General features: G+C 40.1%; 1 protein-coding gene across 3 annotated transcripts in view; it reads left to right on the top strand.

Moving 5' to 3' along the window:
- LOC308136632 (guanine nucleotide-binding protein G(o) subunit alpha) overlaps positions 1-21,068 on the top strand; it is a gene marked incomplete at its 3' end in the record, with an annotated part of 100,263 nt that overhangs the window by 21,141 nt on the left and 58,054 nt on the right. For all 3 annotated transcript variants that reach the window (XM_080505062.1, XM_080505064.1, XM_080505063.1), the window contains exon 3: positions 4,740-4,881. In XM_080505062.1, coding sequence (XP_080361188.1) covers positions 4,740-4,881 — 142 coding nt within the window. The remainder of the gene's footprint in view (positions 1-4,739; positions 4,882-21,068) is intronic.

Below are 21,068 nucleotides of genomic sequence, written 5' to 3'. Positions count from 1 at the left end.
TTAAATCCATTGTTATTGATATATTTGTTATTGTCTCAAATTATTTAATGATATATTAAATACACTGTTTTCAAATGCTCTTTTATTTTGGCTTTAAAGGTTGCATTATTGTATAGACCCCAAATTTCTCAACTTACTAGCATTTCCTGAGCATTTGTTATCACAGTCTCATGATTATTCAGGAAAAAAAACTCAATCCTACATTTCTATAGTAACTTTTACAAACTGTTGCCTCAAAGTAGACGGGTGAAAATGGTTTCTCAGCATTGATTGACTCTTGTAACGCATCAAAACCTTTAACCAACAAGTGAAACAAAACTTAGTCAGTGGATGAGGTGGATTGAGACCTGAAGGAAGAGCATGAATGCATTTCAAAAACTAATCCGACTTTTTAAATTTGACAGTAAAATGTGTACCTTTGAGACTTTTCTTGTATGGAGGTTTTTAGTTCAGGTTTTAATGTATATGTGATGTACTCTCCATTCAATTTATTTATTTATTTATTTATTGAAGTGTAACTATCCTTTCTGATCATAATTCAACACTCAGTGTTACACCATGATGGATATTCCAGCATCAAGTGATGATGATCTTGTCTTTCTCCTTTTAAAAGAAAGTCTTGAGATTTTGGATTTCCTGTCTGTGTCCCATTAACTTAAAAAGGTTTAAAAAAAAAAAAAAAGGCTCAGGAGCTGGTGCTGCACCACAGTCGCTTCTTTTCTAGGAATTGCAAGGACGTTTGAGCCCTCCTGACACACTGAATACCACATCCAGAGACTTGGAAACACAAAAAATCAACAGGTTTACCTCTGTTTATGTAACAGAAGCAGAGGTGGAAAAAGTACTCAGTACTTTACTTAAGTACAAATGCAAATATATGTGAAGAAAACTTAAGATATTTAACTTCATTGATACACAACGTCCTCTTTTAAGGCATCTTGAACATTGGGTGGGTGGAAGGATCTTTAACATAGAAATCTTTTTGAGCTTTGAAGTTGTTTTTGAATGAAACTCTCAATTCCTTTTTAAACCTTGATAATTCAAGTATTCTAATTTAAAAATAGAAACAGAAGGTCCTGACATTTAACCATCGTTGCTATAACTTCTCCAGTCTTCATGCTTTCATTGTAAATATTCATATTGGTTCAATGTGGCCACAAGCCAGTTTGAAGAATGTAGGGAGTAGAAACTACATATTTTTGGCATATAAGCTGAGAATACTGGTGAAAACACTTTGCTTGCTAAATATTTCAGTTTGATCCAACACAATGTAACCATAAAAGTTTTGAAATTTAGTTTATCGAATACTTGGTTAATAACCCTTGTGAAAAAAAACAACCACTTGACATGTGACTCTGTGATTATCAATATTGATTTTGAGCCATTCTTAGTCTCGGCAGCCCATCCTTGGTGATTGGTGTTTCATGTTACTCTGCAGCACACATCACCCTCTCTCCTGGCATCTTCGGCTCAACACAGAGTTTCCGCAGAGACTGCAGCATCCAATTAAGAGTTTGTCCTTGCTTCACCTCTCTGCTGCAAGCAAAGATGGAAGGCAGAATTTCAGTAAAAAAAAAGTGTGCGGTTGGCACGTCATTATGAGGCAGTAAGAGAGGAGAGTGCAGCCCAAAAATCCACTCAGCAGGCAAAACAAAGCTGGAGAGCAAGAAGAACTGCAGTGTTTGTATACACAATATGTAGATTCAGGTTATATATATCATAGACATACTATTATATTCATACTAATTAAATTTCTGTGTTCTTCATGCAGTGTGGAGGCCCGGCGTTTGAAAGTCATTGACGTAAATAGTGGCGCTGTGTATTTATATAGAACTGGTGGGCTGCTTGATTGATCTGAAACCTCATACTACTGTCCTCCACCACACACACACACACACACACACACACACACACACACACACACACACACACACACACACACACACACACACACACACACACACACACACTTACATATAGATGTACAGTAGCACATGTCTGCCATATGTCAGAGAAAAAGCAGCTCAAAGCTTGCCTAACTACTGTGTGCATGACTGTGGTGGTTTTTTTTTATTACTGCTGTTGGGACCTGAAAAGAGATTTTTGTTGTCTTTTTGGAGACAAACATTAGATAAAGCACAGATTTTGTGGTCAGAGTGGGGTGAGTGTTACACGAGAAGCAGTTCAAACTGAGTTTAGAGTTAGGAAGTCAATGGAAGCCCATTGTGTGACTGTGTGTTTCCTTTTGTATGTGAGAAGAAGATAAACCTCATAAATTGTCAAAATCAAGTTCTATTAAATAATTGAATAATGTTATGTTTGTACTTGCTGCCAAAATAAGACAAATAAGACTTTTTAAAGAAGCCTACAATGTATGCTTGATGAGTTTAATTTTTTTTTATCTATTTATTTTTTTATGTTATCTGTTGTTCATATCAAAGTTTCCTCCAGTAAACAAGAAGCTTGTAACATAACGTGGTACTTCTGTATCCACCCAAGTAAATCTGTGTCACAGTTTTGACATTTTCTGGAAATGCATGTTTACACTATGTTGTCGTAGCAGCGATAGTTTCCCTTTGTGTGATGACAAATCATGGCATTTACCTGGCGTATCTTATGTTTATAATGATGTTTGTAATGACAACAAATTGTTTGCAGTTCCAGTGTTTTAAGGTCTTCTTGTAAAAATGAGTGAACAACTTGGAGCATTATATACTTATTCACACTGCTCCATTCTCAGAAAGAAACAGCCATCGTAAGTGATGACATGTTGCATGAGGACGAAGACAGACTAGAAAGGTCGATTTCACACAGCAACACCATTCTGAAGGCTGCTGTGTGTCACTAATCCTTTCTGTCAGAACTACACAAAGCTATTATAAAGATAAAGATACAGACATGGAGGATCCAGCCCCAAAACAATGCCTGACGAAGCTTGCTTTCTTATCCTTTTAATCGACATCTTCTACAGTTTGTCACTTTCCTGCTCCACTGCATCATGGGAGTAATTGTAGCTTAGGGTTGTGCGGTCATCATCAGGCATCATCAGATTTGAGAAATAGTCTCATATATGAAAGTCAAATTTTAATTCAATTTATCCTACTACTGCTATACTGTTAGGTAATAGGTAAGCAGCATGTAAAGCAGTATTTTCGACCTCCTTACACACAACAAAAAGGCATTTAAGCGAGGACATATAAAGAGAGACACAAGCACGTCATGTTTAATGTGGCAGAGATGAGTAGGAGGAAGAAGCTGGTTTCACTGCTTGCTTATTCACCTTGATTAATTTCCATGTGGGCATCTTGTCAAGTGGATTGCCTCACAATGTTGCCCCAACCTGTATCTGTCTGCTGGTATCAGACGGCTGTTTCCTGGAGTCCCGTCTATTGTTCCGAGCTGCCCATCTCGTTGTCATCGGTCACATGTGCAGCCTGTCGGCCTGGCGAACTGTCGAGCAGCCTGAGTCTGTCTCCGTGTCCTTGTGTTGGCTGCGGTGAAAGACATGGTGGCATTTAGAACAGCAGGATAGGCCTCTGCAAGCTCTGGGTCCCTAAATGTCAGCTTAGCCTACTGGTGATGTTCCCTCCTATCTCTGTCCTCACTCCCTCTGTAACAATCTCTCTTTTCTTGTTTCTCTTTTCAATTTGAAACTCACCTTAAACACTCTTGCTTCTCTCAGGCTTCCCTTGTTGTTATCCCTCACGTACCTCTGGCTTGTGGACTAGCTCTGCTGCATGTGGCACCCATAGAGGGCAGGCTATATATAGTTTAATGGCAGTCACAGATTACATGATTGAGTGGTTGGGCTTTTAGGGGGAAAAAAAAGGATACCAGGTTGTGGAATTTCTGAAAATGATGACAATATTTAATATTTAACACACCACTCAAACACTAAACTTTTTCAGACGATACTGTTTACATGTACCCTCCGAGTGATCAGAGCGAGTGATCACCTGCTTGAATGAGTGGATCAATCCCATAATACCTTGCACTGTGACAGTCGATGTTTATGGCTTCCAGCTTTTCATGGCAACCCTGAAGACTTGATTTGTTAGTTCTCGACTAACTGAGCGTGTTTCTTGTGAAAACGGTGCACCAAAGCAGTCAGGGAGTAATATGTTTAAAAGCAGCATTGTCTTCTGCATTGACCAGTCGTACTTTGCCACTACCTACTTTTTCAATCAGGTTGTAAACGGGGTTACACCACCTCCTTCGATCACAATATAAATGGGAAGGTCCAATCTAATCAGATAGGAGTGTGTACATGACACATTTTTAAGTGTTTCATAGCATTGCTCACTGTCCAGCAGCGGTTGCTTTTCTTTAATCAAGCATTTCTTACTTAGTTACATACATCATCCCATCTCTATGTCAGCTGTATAGTTCATAGTTTATTGCATATAATCCAGTAGAGTTGAACTGTTGTTTTTAATGTGCATGTTTCAAGCACCGAATTGTGAAATAGGTGTGACTTTTACGCTTGAAAAATTGATGGAGGTGTACATAAATATCATAAAGTTGTATAAAGGTTTATGTTCAACAATCCTATAAGTCACTCAGGGAATTTATCACAGCAGTAAACATTTCCATTCATGCAAAGTCTTCTCAGTATATGTGATTCTGTAAACAAGATGTGTTCAAATGTTCTTGTTTCTGTGCCTGTGCTCTAACACAAGACCCGAAATAGCCGACCCATCCACTGATGTTTTGTTTTTCTTTAATTTGTGTGTGTCCAGGATCATCCACGAGGACGGGTTCTCAGGCGATGATGTAAAGCAGTACAAGCCTGTGGTTTACAGCAACACCATCCAATCTCTGGCTGCCATCGTCCGCGCCATGGACACTCTGGGCCTGGAGTACGGCGACAAAGAACGCAAGGTCAGCAGTCGTCCTCGTGCTCTTGCGAACTTTCCAAACGGCAAAGACAGAATACACTTGCCTCCCATACACGCACATATAAACACGATATTTTCCAAATAATGTGAGATAATTTTCAACCTGTGTTTTTTATGGCTGTGGTGAAATGCAGTCGAGAAAAAAAAAGAATGGATGGAAAAGTGTTTTGGTTTCACTTGAAAATGCCCATCAGTAGGAATTGTGTTTAGCCTCCGGCCCTGAATGCAGCATAAAAATTAATGTGTGGCTTGGTGAGAGGCCTCTGAGTGCCTTGCATGGAAGGACTGTCTTTCAACGGAAGCTTGAAGGGAGCAGATCCTGTACCCGTCGTGACTAGGTATCCCTGGGCATGACATTGATCTCTGCCAGCTCCAGTTGATATCCGAGCTCTGACCTCTTTGAAACAATCCCTCCCTCCATGGAGCTGAGAAGAACATCATAATATTTTGATCGCCACGCTCTAATTGTGTTGAATCTGTCGGGGTCGATGCAGGAGATGACTGTAATTAACATCCACGTTGACATGTTCCTGCTTGTGGTGGATTCTGTGATAATTATGCAATGTACAGAAGTTCCAAAGTGGGGTTTTTTTTTTTTTTTTTTTTTTTTTATACGACTGTGTTGTGGAAAACTGGGAAATGGTAACTCAAGATTTTACTCCAAAGGGTCAGAGAAAGCACAGCATTTCAAGTCTTCTGCAGGTTTGTTCTGGCTGGAGCTGTGTGTGATTGTTTACTTGTTTACTACAATTTACTGCAGAACAAGCAGCATATTGATGAACTCCAGAGGCCTTTTGTTGGAGCCGAACGTATTATGGTGATATGATCAGGGTTGTTGTGATGTATACAACCACTTTCATGAAGATATTCGGCAGATCTGACGTTGACTTTCTGATTAATTTTAAAGCAACTTGATCAGATCAACTAGACTTAGTTACATGTTTTGTCCAGTTGAAAGAATTGCTTTAAATTGTTTCTTACCTGGGCAGATGAGCACATGTACAGAATTCTTGGAATATTGGCTCTTAAGCACTATCGATCTTTTATTTCACAAATGTGTCTACACCAGCACTCCTTCCAGAGCAATTGGAAATGTCAACTCATCCTCCCATGCTTGTGCCAAAATTCCTTCATGCCAATCTAAGTTAGTCCTGCCTCTAAATCCTCTAAATCCTAAAGCATACAAGTTCAATATATGATGCGCTAATTGAGGATTATGACTCTAATCCACAGACGAGCATTGGTTCTATCTGGATATAACGCAATGGGACAAGGTTAATTAGAGATGTGAGGCCTGTAACGAGACAAGGTTTCATTATACCATTGTCTCCTGGCTGGTTTCTTTCTTTCAGGTTCCAGATTTACATAAATCAGTCCAGTTGCAGAACAGCTAGAGAATCAAGCCACAATTAACCACATATTGGGATTGTGGACGGAAACTTGAAGACTTGTGGAAATCACGCGCAAATTCTCCATGCAATCACAGATATAGTTGGTGTTCATCTCAAATATATGTATAAGTTAGCTACGTGTTAAATGTAATGTCATACCATCAGCTGCATTATCCTTTGACTCAATGTGTATAGTAATCATTCTCATGAGGACCATGTGATTTTGAAGCCAAGAAGCTAGAACAGAACTATTTTAAAGTATTTTTTCTTGAGGTTAATTCCAATGATACCCTTATTTCTAATTTTCCGCTTCTTGATTGTGTTTGGTCGTTGCGATGAAGATTGCTCTGGAATAACACTTTTGGGCGACGTCTGTACCTTCGAGCAGTCATGGGGTTGTCTTGGGTGGAACTTTGCTTGAATATTTGCTGATGAAATATCAAAATTTTGTCTCTTTTCGCTCCACTTCAGACACACAAACAACTTCATTAAAGGCCACATGTCATTGGATTCAACCTTATCCAAAGACGCAGAATATTTTTAATCACAACAGGGCTATTGATGCTTGATGTAGAGGTCTGAAATAACAATACATCTATTGATTAGGAAAGGATATCCGTGTGTGTGTGTGTGTGTGTGTGTGTGTGTGTGTGTGTGTGTGTGTGTGTGTGTGTGTGTGTGTGTGTGTGTGTGTGTGTGTGTGTGTGTGTGTGTGTGTGTGTGTGTGTGTGTGTGTGTGTGTGTGTGTGTGTGTCCGGTGAAATTTTAATATGTCTTGGTATTGCATTTCTGGTGAGAATTGAAGGGGAACGGCCAGAGGCTTGATGGATTATTGTCGTCCTGGGGTCACTTAGGAAAAACATCTGCGTGTGTGTGTGTGGTGTGTGTGCAGTTTGCAGGTTCTTTTGATTATACTGTTTTACCTACTCGCCAACTGACTTTCCAGTCCTGAACCACTTAAAAAACTATAAACTTTACTTATTATGAGTGAAACATTTCAATTCTAACAATAATATTTTAACTTGTCTTGTTTTGCAAGACATTTATTTTTCCCTATGGTTTTAAGTTTTAAACAACACACTGGTCTTATTTTACTTAACCTGGTTATCAATCTACAACTTTGTTTTCGACCTTTTGGAGCAGCAATCATAACAAATATCTCCTCACAGCAAGAAAGCCTGTGTTTACTTCTCGGCCAGACTCTTTCTCTGTGGAGTTTGCATCTTTGTGTGCATGGGTTTTCTCTTGCTACATCACTGGTTGTTGAATTTATTGTCCAAATTGCTTGTATGCCTGTATCATACACTGGTGATCTGCCAATAAGGTCCTATAGAACATATAGAGGTGGATTCATCCATAGCCTTGGTAATATTTGACATAGGTACTGAAATCAGCATCATTGGCTCATTTGAAGACAAGGTGCAAGCGTTTTGCTTTAAAGACACTATTTTATAAAAAGGGCCAACAAGATAAGGGATTAAAGAGGAAGGAAACATGATTATTCGACAGAAAATGAAGAGATTGTGACACCGGACAAGAACCAGAAGGAGTGTCCAGACAGACAGAGCGGTGTTTACACTGTTCTAGACATCTGACTTCCCCTCAGAGTATACCAAATATCCAGCAGCGGGTAAGACGTCTCAAAATAAAAGGTTTCGGAGGTTCCCGCCTTTATTTCCTTTGCTGTTGATGTGAAAACATAATGAAGCCAACACGAGAAACTGGTATCATCCGACCTTTTTTTTTTTTCTTTTCTTGTGTGCCTGCTCTCACCTCATCTTCTGATAACCCACCCACCCGTCTGTTTCCCTGGCCTTCGCGAGTTGCTGTGGCAACCCAGTGTTTTGCCTTGCTCTCAACACATTCCGCAGGCCTGTGTCCAAGGGCAGTGTGACACACACACACATACGCACGCACACACACACACACACACACACACACACACACACACACACACACACACACACACACACACACACACACACACACACACACACACACACACACACACACGGCGATAGCCGGCTTGAAATAGACCACGAGTTGTCACCGATGTACGACTCTTTAAGCACTTTTCCCTCACGTCCACACAAAGTCCACAGTGTGGGCTTTTATTAACCAGTTATTTTCATTACTACTAATTGACCATCAACTAAAGCTCACCCCAAACGGCAATTTTAAAAGCACAGGAACTCAGCGGTTTTAGCTCGTGCAGAGCAGGATGTCTACATTTTAATTATCAGCAAGATTCGTGTGTGTATATTTTCTTTTAATATTTCCTTTCCTTATCGTTTTTCCTCTTAAACCAGTAATGTCAAACAAGTTGGTAGCAGAACTATTAAGCCAAACTAGAAATATTGTTTTATTTTATTTTATTTTATTTTATTTTATTTTATTTTATTAATCATAAAAATACACTATAAATAAACAATTCAATACAATACAATACAATATCTTACAGAACCAAAGTTTACAATACATAACAAAACAAAGGTCTTCAAATTCTTGAATGAAAGGGCGCAGAAAGATGATTAACTTGTATACTCTGCCCCATTATCTCTAAAAATCATTTACCATTTAATAACTAAAGTGAACGGCAAATATCATACATTCACCCAGAGACTGTGTGTTCCCACCTGATATATCACTTAATGTGTCCAATATTATTTTGCACAATTTCTCAAGGTGAAACCGTATTTTTTCACTCTAACATTTTTGTTTTGGATCGATGTGCTACATCGATAGTAGTGAACCAGAGGCATGTCATACTGTATATGGAAAAAAATCCACTTGAAATAAGGACATGCTTCAGTCTTCCTTTATTTTCAAATGAGGCATTAAAAACTCAAATCAAGCAGTACAACAGCAAATCTGTTTTATTCTGAGATAAAACGTTTCCTTTATCTGTCCCACACTGTTCACATGAAATATAGGTTAATCATAGTGACCTGCCAACATGAATGTTAGATCCCGCTGTGCGAATGCATTTGTCACACTGCAGGATTTATCCCGGACTCTTTACATGCGGCCCTGTGTCAATATGTGCTGTACACAATTCATTACTGTATACTCAGGTTATTCATTAAGGCAGCACTTGTCTTTCTTTTTCCTCCATCTCTCCTCTGTGCTGCTCCTGCAGACCGCCATGTGACTCTTTTGAACCGACTCCTTTGAAAAGCATCAGTGGAAGCTAACGGTTAGCCTAAAGCAAAGGCCTGTGTGTGTGTGTGTGTTTGTGTGTGTGTGCGTGTGTCATTGTGTGTACCATACGGATGTATTGGCCCGAGGCTCCTTTTTCTATACACTAATTGCTTCAATGCATCCACACAAGGCTGGTGACATTACATTATGTACACGCATGCATGCTCAAGCTTATTTTTACAATGTGAGGAGACCTGCTTGTGCAAATAAATGAAGTTAGAGGCAGAATAGTGCCAGTGGTACACACACACACACACACACACACACACACACACACACACACACACACACACACACACACACACAGTACAAACAGCACAAGCTTAAGATGTGGCTCAGCTCCAGTTCAAAATGCTCGTTTATGTTTCGTTACAGGACCAAATTGTAATTTTCTTTGTTTTGTTTGCAAATTTCATGTTGTCATTCCCTGCAACAGAAGACGAAGCATCTGTACTCTAAGCAGCGTCGTCTCTGGGATGATCTTTCTTTGCAAAACGGCCATATTAAAAACGAGTAGGAGGACAAAAATGATATTAACGACTCAGCTGTTCTTCAGCTGCAGTACTTGCATGTATGCATGGGCGTCCACACGCTGTCAGACAAACACTCAAGGACTTGATGGATTTTTGCAGGAATGAATAAAGGAAAGAGATGAAGAGATGTAAGAATAGAAGGTTGCAGACAGATTGCTGCTTGTTGTTGTGGAAACCAGCTAGTTAGTCTCATGGGTTAGTCTGCGTGCGTGTGCGTGTGCGTGTGTGTGTGTGCGTGTGCGCAGATGATGTGGGTTTATGAGCAACGCCCCTCTGATGATAATGTTCCCACTGCTCGTTAAAGAATAAAAACCTGCACAAGTGAGTGCATTCAAGTGTACCTTATTGTGGGGGAAAGTACGGCAGCTCTGCAGCAGACTTGACTTTCCGTTTTTGTTTTTTCCAAACATCTACCCAAATTGTACATCCTGTACACAAACAATACTTTACTCTACAAAAGCAACATATGGAGAATTTTTGTGTATTTGCACTGTTTTAGCTGCTTTTGAGCACTAATAATGTAAAAGTGACCAAAACTAAGTTTACAGAACAAGAGTATGAAATTGCAAATGTATTGTGCTAAATGTGTTAATTTTGTCTATTTAGACAAAACCTCATCTGGTTATTTCAAGGAGGTTTGTAAAGCCGATTTATATTGAAGTGCTCCTGTTGACAGTCTCCAGATCCCAGCAAAGTGTGTATTCATCAGGAAAAAACCCCAAAATGCCTTATTGAATGTAGAGTCAGTTTGATGGAGAAGATCAGGATCTACAGGATGCACACCTTCTTTTAAAGGCTTGAAATACACAAACAATACCACAAAATTGATTAATTTGATGTTACCTCATAATAGTCATTGTTATAAAGCTGTATACCTGTTCTTGTGTTTCATGCTTTTTAAAATACAGATGTTGTTGGTATTTATGTAATGTATTTTTCTGCCTATGAGCAGCTCAATGAAGCTGAGGCTGTTTACAGAAACAGTCAAATAATTCAAATGGAGCTTCGCAGTTCTAAAAATAGCTCCATTACCAGTCACGTCTCCTGATTTTTCTGCTCTGTTTTCTACTGACCGACCCTAAAATTGTGTCTGACTCTTTTTTTTTCTTAATTGATACACGGTTTGAGAAGCACTTAATAACACTGCAAAGGACTCCTCGTTTACACCCTTAAACCTTTAAAAGGGGGGAAAAACACACACACACACGCACGCACGCACGCACGCAGAGGAGGTTAAAGATCAGTCTACTTTGATAGATCCCCTCCCACCCAAGTTAAGAAGGTCATATCATGGACAAGAGCTCCACGACACACTCGTGCTCACACACACTGCCGTTCAGATGTTTGAAGCTTTTTCGGTGTGTGTGTTTGAAGTGTGTGTCAGTCTGCCACCTTCCTGCAGTGCTGAGCTCCCTTTGATATTTTTTCTTCCTCTCCCTCCCTCCCTCTCTCCTTCCCTCCCTCACCTCCTCCTCCCCTTGTTATTTTCAGCCTCATCCCTTTGTCTCACCCCTCTTCACATCCTCTTTTCATTCCTCCCCTTCACTCTTTCTCATTTTGCCATCCTCGCTCTTCCTCACTCCACTCACAATACCTTCATTCTGCCTTCTGTCCTCTCTTCCCCACAATCACACAGGCCACTTTTCATTTTCCACTGCCTTTTTTTTTTAATCTCTTGTCATCTTTTTTTATTTTTAAATTCCCTCTCCTTGCTTTTTCTCATTAAGTCTTTTTACTGGTGGGGTTTCCTCTCCGCATCCCTGTGTTTTATTACATTCATTGAGCCAACCTTAAATCTAATTCATCAATAAGCTTAGATCCCAAATGGACATCTGATTGGCTGGTTTGGTCAGAGTAGACGCTCGATCTTTAATCCCGCCCCCGGTGATGAGGTCTCTGGTTACTGCAGCTGGCTAATTAACACAAACACACACTGGATTTTTAGGACGACTGTGTGTGACTGTGTGGGTGTGGATACATGCATGCTGGAAGTGTGTGTGTGTGTGTGTGTCGAGTGAAAGACAGAGAGATAAATATAGTAAACCAGAGCTTGTGCATTGTTAAAGTGAGATTGTCAGTGCGAAGAAATGAACCGTTTCCTAGCAACAGAAATAATTTTGATCCCATACCTGAGATTTTGGAGTGCGTTTATTTATTTGGTTTTTTTTTTTATCAGCTTCTTCATTTCTATGAGTGGTCCGGGTTGAAATCTGAATATGTTGTTGCATGATGTCTATATAGCTGTGCAGGACATGTGTAAACACTTTTTCAGGTTTTGGAATAAGAGATCTTCTTTGATTGTTTATGAGGAGTCAGCTGAAGAGACTGGAGGCTTCCCTACACGCTGCTTCCAAGCAGCTCACTTCACCCTTTGGTTTGAGTCCCAGGACCGACTGGAACCTTCCCTGGGTACAGGCTGGCATGTTCTCCCTGCTTCCCCACAGTCCAAAGACATGTAGGTCTAGTTGTCTGTCTGTCAGTCGTTGTGAATGTGCGTATGAATCTGTGTCTCTGCTGGTGCCAGCCCCTGTGATCGAGAGCCAGCCAGTACATGCTGGGATGGGATCCAGCATCCCGCGACCTTGAACAGGCTAAGCGCTTTAGAAAATGGATGGACGGCTGACTCTGTAACATCTCGGTGATACTTACTGGAGGAGGAAACCAGCAGGGTGTGTTTTCTCAAGAGTGTGATTGTCACCGTGTCACCCGAGGAGCATTTGATTGATTTCTTCATTTGGGACTCACATTTTGTTTCCCCAGTTAATCTGCTGATTTTCCCCTCAGTAGAATATTTCTGTCATTTTAGAAAAATTGTTTCAAATGGCTGTTTTTGTTTTTTTTTTCCAGCAGTTTGAGCTTCATGACTGTGGATATCACTTTTATCCAGACTGAAATATATCCGCACTTATTGGATAGATTTTTTTTTTTTTTATGAGTCATTTATAGTTTACTCATGGGAAATCGCAATTACTCCTTTTTTTCAAACCGTAATTTGAGTCATTTGTCTCAACAGTTGGGAATGGAATGGCATTTTTTTTGTGTCAATTCAACAAGACTAGTATTGTGTCTTATGACGTCCTATCTTTTGATGATTATCATTTATATCATAATAATTAAACAAAAATACATGTCATTCTTTTCATTTCAGTGTTCTGTTTAGTTACAGCAAATTTGAGCTCCACTAGTTAGAAATAGACTGATAAATATACCAAAGATACATTGAGAAATGATTTTAAATACTTTTTTTTTAACACCGGTCGCCCATTTCCACTATTGCTAATCTTCCTAAGTGAGGGTCCTAGCATAAACCAAAAGAGCACAACAACAGGTTCTTTGGTAAAAGATAACTGCCTTGAGTGGAGAGCAGTTCAGAAATGTATCACGGTAGGCCAAAAGTCCTATCAACATGTGTTCCATGTCCCAGGATGATTTTGATTTCCCACAATCTGCAGCAAATGTCAAAATTTGACTGTTCTTCACCTGGAAGATTCCCCATGAAATGAGCACTAAAACAGATTTCTATGCTGAAAGTTTAACTAACCTTTGCAGCAGAAATAGCCTGCTTTCTAATGCAATAATACAAAGACTCTATTTTGACCTTGGGCTTGGGATTTCTGAAACCAGCAAGCCATTTTGGATTTAATCACTATTCTCCCATTTCTAGAGCCCACTGCTTGTGTGTTTCTCCTGTAAAACACCAGCAACCACGCCCCCTCCCCCCATACCAAAAGGAATAAATAAAAGTGACCATCCTGCACAGAGTTGAACTGTAGTCTTCATTGGCCAAATAAACACAGACTTCTTGCTGAAAAGTATGGGGTCATTTTGTGGTGAGGGCTCTGTGATGTGTCTGCAGGATGCAATCAGGGACCGAATGAGCACACGTCAGCTGCACTTGGAAAGTACGTTGTGCCAAGTATCTTGATAAGCATGGAAAAACTAAAGAAAGAAAAGACTTGATGGGAGATAAATCTGCTTCGCTTTCTGCAGAAAAACCAAAACTAACAAATGGCGCTATGTAGGCTGGTTAAACTCGTTCAAATCAGCAGTTCAAATCTAAAATAAGTCAGAAATGACACCAAAAGCATAAAATGGAATCAAATGTAGAGTAAAATTGGATATTTTTGCAAAGTCAACTAATCAGCTTTACAATCTATACTGATCGTATAGATTAAAGAAAAAACGGTATCATTGAATCTGTCACAGAACATTCATTATATACGAGACAGTGTCACACACAGCGATAACAAGAAGATTCATGCCGAATGATGCTTGTTATTTTTTGTAATTATCAGCCGCAAAGGGCAGAATTAGTTCTGTGAAACGGCACAAGGTTGCGAGTGGGTGTGCATCTGAATCTCCATGTGATTTCATCCCACGAAGTGTTTATGCCTTCACTTAGCCACAGCGACTCATCTCGTTGCCCTCTCGCCTACCCCGCCTGTGTATTTGTGTGACTGTGAACTAGAAAGTGCCTTCTAGATCGTAAAAGCCCGCGCGGCACGTCAAAGTGTATAACGTCAGTGAGGCTCGGCCGTTGGGCCTCGAGGAGGGTCGGCACACATACGCACAACCAGGCTCGGCTCGAATGGGGAGTTCTATGAATCGCCCATAGCTTCCCGAAATCGCCGGCACTCAAATCACCCGCCCACACGTACACACAACTTCTCTTTCACTAACCTCATAGCCCCCCATATTTCCAGACTTGTTGCTGCCAGCGTCATATGACAGGCACATGGACCTGTCTCGCCCTGCCAAGCCACAACACTGTGCCACTAAAAAACAAGACCATGATGCCTTGCTCCTGTCGGCCCCAGTTACTCAGTCCACCGATTACCCGGACTGGTTCACTAAGCAGAGGCTTTAGAGGAAGAAAAAAAAAAAGAAAAAAGCTCACATCAGAAAATCTAGCACACATAGACTTCATGGTCTAATCGCACTGTTAGTGGACGTCTTAGTGACTGAAGGGAAATCTGAAGTTTTTTCGCCACAAGAGCCAAGATTAAAAGTATGACTCGTGATCTTTAATCTTTTCGATGCCAGTTTGGTTCATCTAACTGATTAGGTCTAATGCTTTGGGATCCCTGTGTTGATCTTGAGTAAATCAGGATTTTAGTTTCCATTTTCTTTGAAAAACAAAACATTTGGCATAGATAACATGTCTTGAAAACGTCGTGCCAAGTTTAAACAGCAAGTTGTTGCTACAACAGAATGAAATTGTGCCATGGTAATGATTCTGTTTAGATGAACCCAAACAAGCTGGAGTGATAGTAGGATCAGATGTGGCGCTGTAGACCGTCCAGTCAGAGTTCATATAGTGTATAAGGAATATCAGATTGTTTCAGAGTTTTGCGCACATGTCTGAGACCAAACTTCACCATGTGACAGTTCGTTTATGTTGTGCAGACTAATGCAAAAGCAGTGATTCATGATCTCTGAACAAGGGGAATCTTTCTTTGGGGTTACAGTTTCAAGTGAAACACAACACTGGTGTGCTTTCCAACTAATGTCACAGTGCAAAAGCATCATGGGACTGAACCGCTGATTGAATCGGATTATATTTTTACCACATAAAACCCAGCACATCCATCTGATCTCCCTATTAGAAAGAATTCCATCAGACTGCTGACAAAGTGACCCTGTAAATGGAGCTACAGTTTAGCATTCCACATGACTGGATTATTATCTATCATGAAGTAACATCACAGAAATATCTGGCTGGGAATGAAAAAAAAAAAAACATCAAAGTGTCATTCTCAATCTTTTGTTTCACAAAGTGATCAAGAAGCAGTGCTTCAACCTGTATGGCCTCCGCACAAGATCCTGAGTTCCTGAGACTCAAAAATCATTGGTGGAGCAGGAATCAATATCACAACCCCTAAAATCTGTCAGATAATAACTTTTAAGAACTGCATGAGCAATTATTTGCTGCTGCTAGGATTTGGCACACAGGCCTCTCCAAACAAAACCTCAAAGATAATTTACATCTACGTACTTGAACTGCCAAGAATGAGAGAAATTAAGCCTTGGACTCGTATACTTGGCATTATGGTTATTTTAGCAGTGTCAAGAACTGACAAATATGACAAGTTGAAGTTACCCACGAAAAATGAAGGAAAGGGCACATCATTCATTGCACGTTTTTTTTTTCCTTTCAATTCTACGACCATAAATGCATAATTAAATCAGGCATCCTGGTTGTAAGTGGGCAAAGCTCTTTCAGATTCTTTCTATACATTGATTTGTGTTAAGTACAAACAGTTCTGGGTGACGTGCGTTGGTCTTCAGGTTACTGCACACACTTGTGAAATTTGTCACGGCTCATATGAAAGGAGAACCCAACAAGTGTAATCCTGTGATGGATTGACAATCTGCCCCGGGTAAAAGATGCCATTTGTTTGGCCAGGATAGACTCCATCCTGCTGTAACATTAACCAAGAAAAAAATGAGATATGAGCTTATAGAGCGAAAGATTTTGTGAATGAATCGATTGAAGGTTGACAGAGTTTACTGACCTTCAGTAGGACATTTCTACCTCTACCTCAAGCCCAAGAATGGAGGTTGGCAGTTAACTATTTCCATTTGTGTAGCCATTTCATGGCAACACAAACTTAAATCTTTTATCTCTTTAAAGTTGAATTATTTTTTTGTTTCCAAATGTGTGGTGTTGAGTGCCGGTGCGAGGTGGACTTCAAGGTGAGTCCTTGCCCTACCACACCCAAATCCAACCGATGTGGCCTCATTAAGCTCTGAAGGAAGAGATCAAGGTCAAGATTTCACTCTCCTGCTCTCCAGATCCCAGTTGTAACAGGATTCAACGAAAGATTTCATCGGGGTTTTTTAATGTTAAGAAAAAAAAAGATGGTTTAATATCACTGAGCTGCTCTGCTTGTGTGCATTCACTTATAAAGACGTGTGTGTGTGTGTGTGTGTGTGTGTGTGTGTGTGTGTGTGTGTGTGTGTGTGTGTGTGTGTGTGTGTGTGTGTGTGTGTGTGTGTGTGCGTGTGCGTGTGTCCAGTAGTGAAGTTTTCTCAAGGGATACGTGCGCAAATGACTGTAGGGATTAGGTTCTCAGGTGCTGGGAGAGGGAACATGGACCACTTTTCCCCTGCGAAAGAGAGAGACAGAGAGAGGGAGCGAGGGAGAGGAGGAACAAGGGAGAAATAAACATGAATAATTCTCCCTGAGGTGTAACGCATGATGAATAGAGAGATGGAGGAGAGAAAAAGGGCATGGAGAGAGAGGAGAGAGCGAGTATGGGAGATGGTCCTGGGGGGGGTGAGCACGTTGACACACCACTATGCCATTTCACCTTTGTGTGTGTGTGTGTGTGTGTGTGTGTGTGTGTGTGTGTGTGTGTGTGTGTGTGTGTGTGTGTGTGTGTGTGTGTGTGTGTGTGTGTGTGTGTGTGTGTGTGTGTGTGTGTGTGTGTGTGTGTGTGTGTGTGTGTGTGTTATCACATTCCCCTTCCTCTGCAAAACAGCCAAATGTCATCAATTGCTGTGTCAGTTCAGACCACAGATCCAGTGTACCGCTGTGCTGCTACCCAGTATACAGGAAATATTGTTTGCAAACACGCACGCACGCACGCACGCACACACACACACACACACACACACACACACACACACACACACTCACACACGTGTGCAACAGTGGGATGGTTGCAGAGAGACCCAGAGGGAAACAAATTTGTAAACTGACGGCAATTCAGTTTCACAGTTAATATCAAGGTAGTCTTCTTGTAATAACTCGAGTTGTTTCAGGTCATGTTGAGCAGAAATATGTTTTACAGTAATAAACAAGTGTTTTATTACTTTCTTACTTGTTTTTATTATTTTGAGGTCTTTAAATTATTGGATACGATTACACATTACAATCTGGTGAGATGATTGTATCTCCTGTGAAAGAGTTTTATATTTCCTTTTTTACCCTTCATTGTTATTGCTGGGACAATATACAATTGAATATAACTCAATGTTTGTGGTAATACCATAAGATCTTACAATGGAAGGCGGAGAAATGAATCCAAAAAACTGCAGTTAATATTTGTTCTTTTGACATTCATCAGAGGGGATGGATATTTTCCCATAAACACTTTTTTCCAGTATGAATGGAGACGAAAAATTATAAATTGCATTTGGATGCATACAATTCAGGTTAAATATATCACGCAGATAAAATAAAATGTAGGGCCATGATAATGCTTTTTGGTACATCATTTGCAGATCCTTTTCCCGTCATTGGTTTGTATATGAGCTGGGTGTTTATTGAATGTATCTCCTCCACAGCTACGACTAAAGATCCGCCATCCCAATGCAGCACGTTGCTTGTGCCTCTTCCACTTTAGACTTTTGTGTCCTGGCGTTCTGTTGTGGCTCTTTCAATCTGTCAACCAGCTGCTGGTGCAGCTAATTAGGCCACGCTAAAAATACACACCTGCCTATAAGATGAATGCATCATCTCTGTCATGTGCAATCTCTCGTGTGTGAATCTCCTGCGTCTACATGTGAGCTGGCCGTTTCATTTTAATGGTTTCAACATTGTTCACGTTGATTTATCCTACAAGTGCAGCGTTACCATTATTGCCACATTGATATACATATGACGAGTGAGCTCATCCATAAATTGGACATTCTACTGTAATAGGCACCAATGTGATAAAGTTATGTGGCAGCACATGGTAAAGGATGACTACACTATCACAGCCCCAGGATATGGGCTTCAGGAAGGGTCAGTGTAGTAATTAACGATATGATTAATAAATGTGATTAATATAGTGAATGTGACGAGCCGATCTGATGTTAATTTTCTGTCCATTATTGGTGAAACAATTAAGGAGATACAATCTGATTTTGACATCATCCATTGTGGGAAAAAAAGGGGTCATCACAGGGTTCATACATTGCATTGCGCATATTCTTTTTTTCTTTTTACATTTAAAAAAAGGTGTTGGAACACTAAACATTAGACATGATCAACTGAGGGTCCATGGGTCACGTGCGACTTCCAGCTGCTTTGGTAATATCAATGCAAGGAACAAAAAAATAATGAACTACATTATTTCTTTAGGGATAAATCATCCAATACGTGCATTTTGATTGAAGTCAGTTGTCTTTTTCATGTTAAATTAGTGGCTGTAATTCACATTTATTGAGGAATCGTCTCAATACATTTCCTGCATAGAGAATTATGTCTATGTGGCCCTCACAGTTGCATTTCTCTGCCTCTTTTTATAACAAACAAGCAGAGCAAGGTTTGGTAAAAATCCCATATAAAAGGCTCGAACAAATGTGATCCATTTATCTTTAATCACTTACAACTACGCGACATATATGGCTTCCTGTAAATGTTTACTCTTGCAATATACATTTCATAACGTACTAATTAAAAAATAACTGTTGCATCATTGACTTGTTAGAAAAAACAACATATTATGTAAATTTAGAGTTTTAGGCCTTTTTTGCTCAACGTTTCAATGGACAACGCATTGTTTTGTGTTTTTGTTTCAGAAAGTTTTGTTTTCTCAACGACGACGTTTTGAAAACGATGTAAGTTCAAACAGAAATGGCTGAAAGGCTAAAAAAGATACCGTGAGCATTCCAGGCCACAAGTTGGTGCATTTTCAAAAAGTTCCCCCTTGCGAGCCATTTTCAAAAAGCTGCGTTTTCAGTGGCTCCACGCACCGTTGTTGCGTAAACTGACACCCAATGAAAATAACAGTTTTGGTGGAGGAGTCACTGATAAACAAAATGGCTGTTGTTCTTTTCAGTCCTGAGTGTCTCTTTAGTTTTCGCTGCCTTGCTTTTCCTCCCATTTATCTTTAGCCTGTACTGCTGCTCCACATATCAAACTATCCATCATGGTTACGCGCCAGTGAATATGCTGCAAACATTAAGACGGATTGCAGTTATTGCTCAACTCTCAGCATTAGGCGAGTTAAGCAACCGTCACCCTTTGCTAATGCTAAATCTTTAAACCCCCCCTCGCTGACAAAGCACGCCTGTGATCACAAACAAAGAAGCAGCTGCACTAAATTTAAAGAATTTTCACTTTTCTTTCGCTTGCAACATGATGTGTCCTAGTTTCATAGTTTGGCTTCGCACATACAATTCATACATGCACACGTACAGTATAGGGAGCGAGGGCAGCATTAGTCTGTCTGTGTGTGTGTGTGTGTGTGTGTGTGTGTGTGTGTGTGTGTGTGTGTGTGTGTGTGTGTGTGTGTGTGTGTGTGTGTGTGTGTGTGTGTGTGTGTGTGTGTGTGTGTGTGTGTGTGTGTGTGTGTGTGTGTGTGTGTGTGTGTGTGTGTGTGTGTGCCTACTTTGCCTTGTAGATGTAAATTATAAAGGACATTTGAATCCATATTTGATGACGGCCTCTGCAGCGGTTGTGCGTTCCTCTGTGGCATTTTATGCATATGTGAGTGCTTATGTGTCTCTTTATAGGACGTGGAGGTCTGAAAAGGTTGCAGCGATTCGATTTCTCACCCATTGTTGTTGTTTTGTGGTTGACTATTATTCATGATGTAAAAAATGTCCATTTACTGACTAAACCAGTAGTTATCAGTTAATCAGCACTTTATTTTCTTTGGCCGTTGATATCTGATAAATGTGTTGTAATATTTACATTTCTTACAGTTGTTTGATGACATCTTGTTGTGTTGTGGTGTTCAAATGAAAATGGAAGATATAAAGGGTATCATTTGTGATGACAGCCGGAGAAGGCATGTTTTCTTTATGGGGGGAGTGATAAGAGGCGTGATTCACGTGGCAACGTAATCTAAACAAGTTACTGTGCAAAAACCACAGTCAAGTGCATATTTGAACAGTTTGCATGGGAAGCTTTGACTTTCAGACATTTATTTGATTGTCTGGTGAAATAGCTTCAATTACTATGAGGGGAAGAATTATTTTATTTCACCGCCTCACAGAAGAGTTTATGAGTATCGTAGTCTTCCTATGCAGCAAAGAAATGGAATTTCAGTCAAAAAGCTAATTGATATACTAGTTTGAAGAGCCCACGCAGACATGTTTTCGCAACA

Source organism: Blennius ocellaris (assembly GCF_963422515.1).
Source record: "Blennius ocellaris genome assembly, chromosome: 11".
In the NCBI taxonomy this organism is placed as follows: domain Eukaryota; kingdom Metazoa; phylum Chordata; class Actinopteri; order Blenniiformes; family Blenniidae; genus Blennius; species Blennius ocellaris.
The sequence above is the reverse complement of the archived record's forward strand: the minus strand, read 5'-3'. Positions and strand labels throughout refer to the sequence as shown.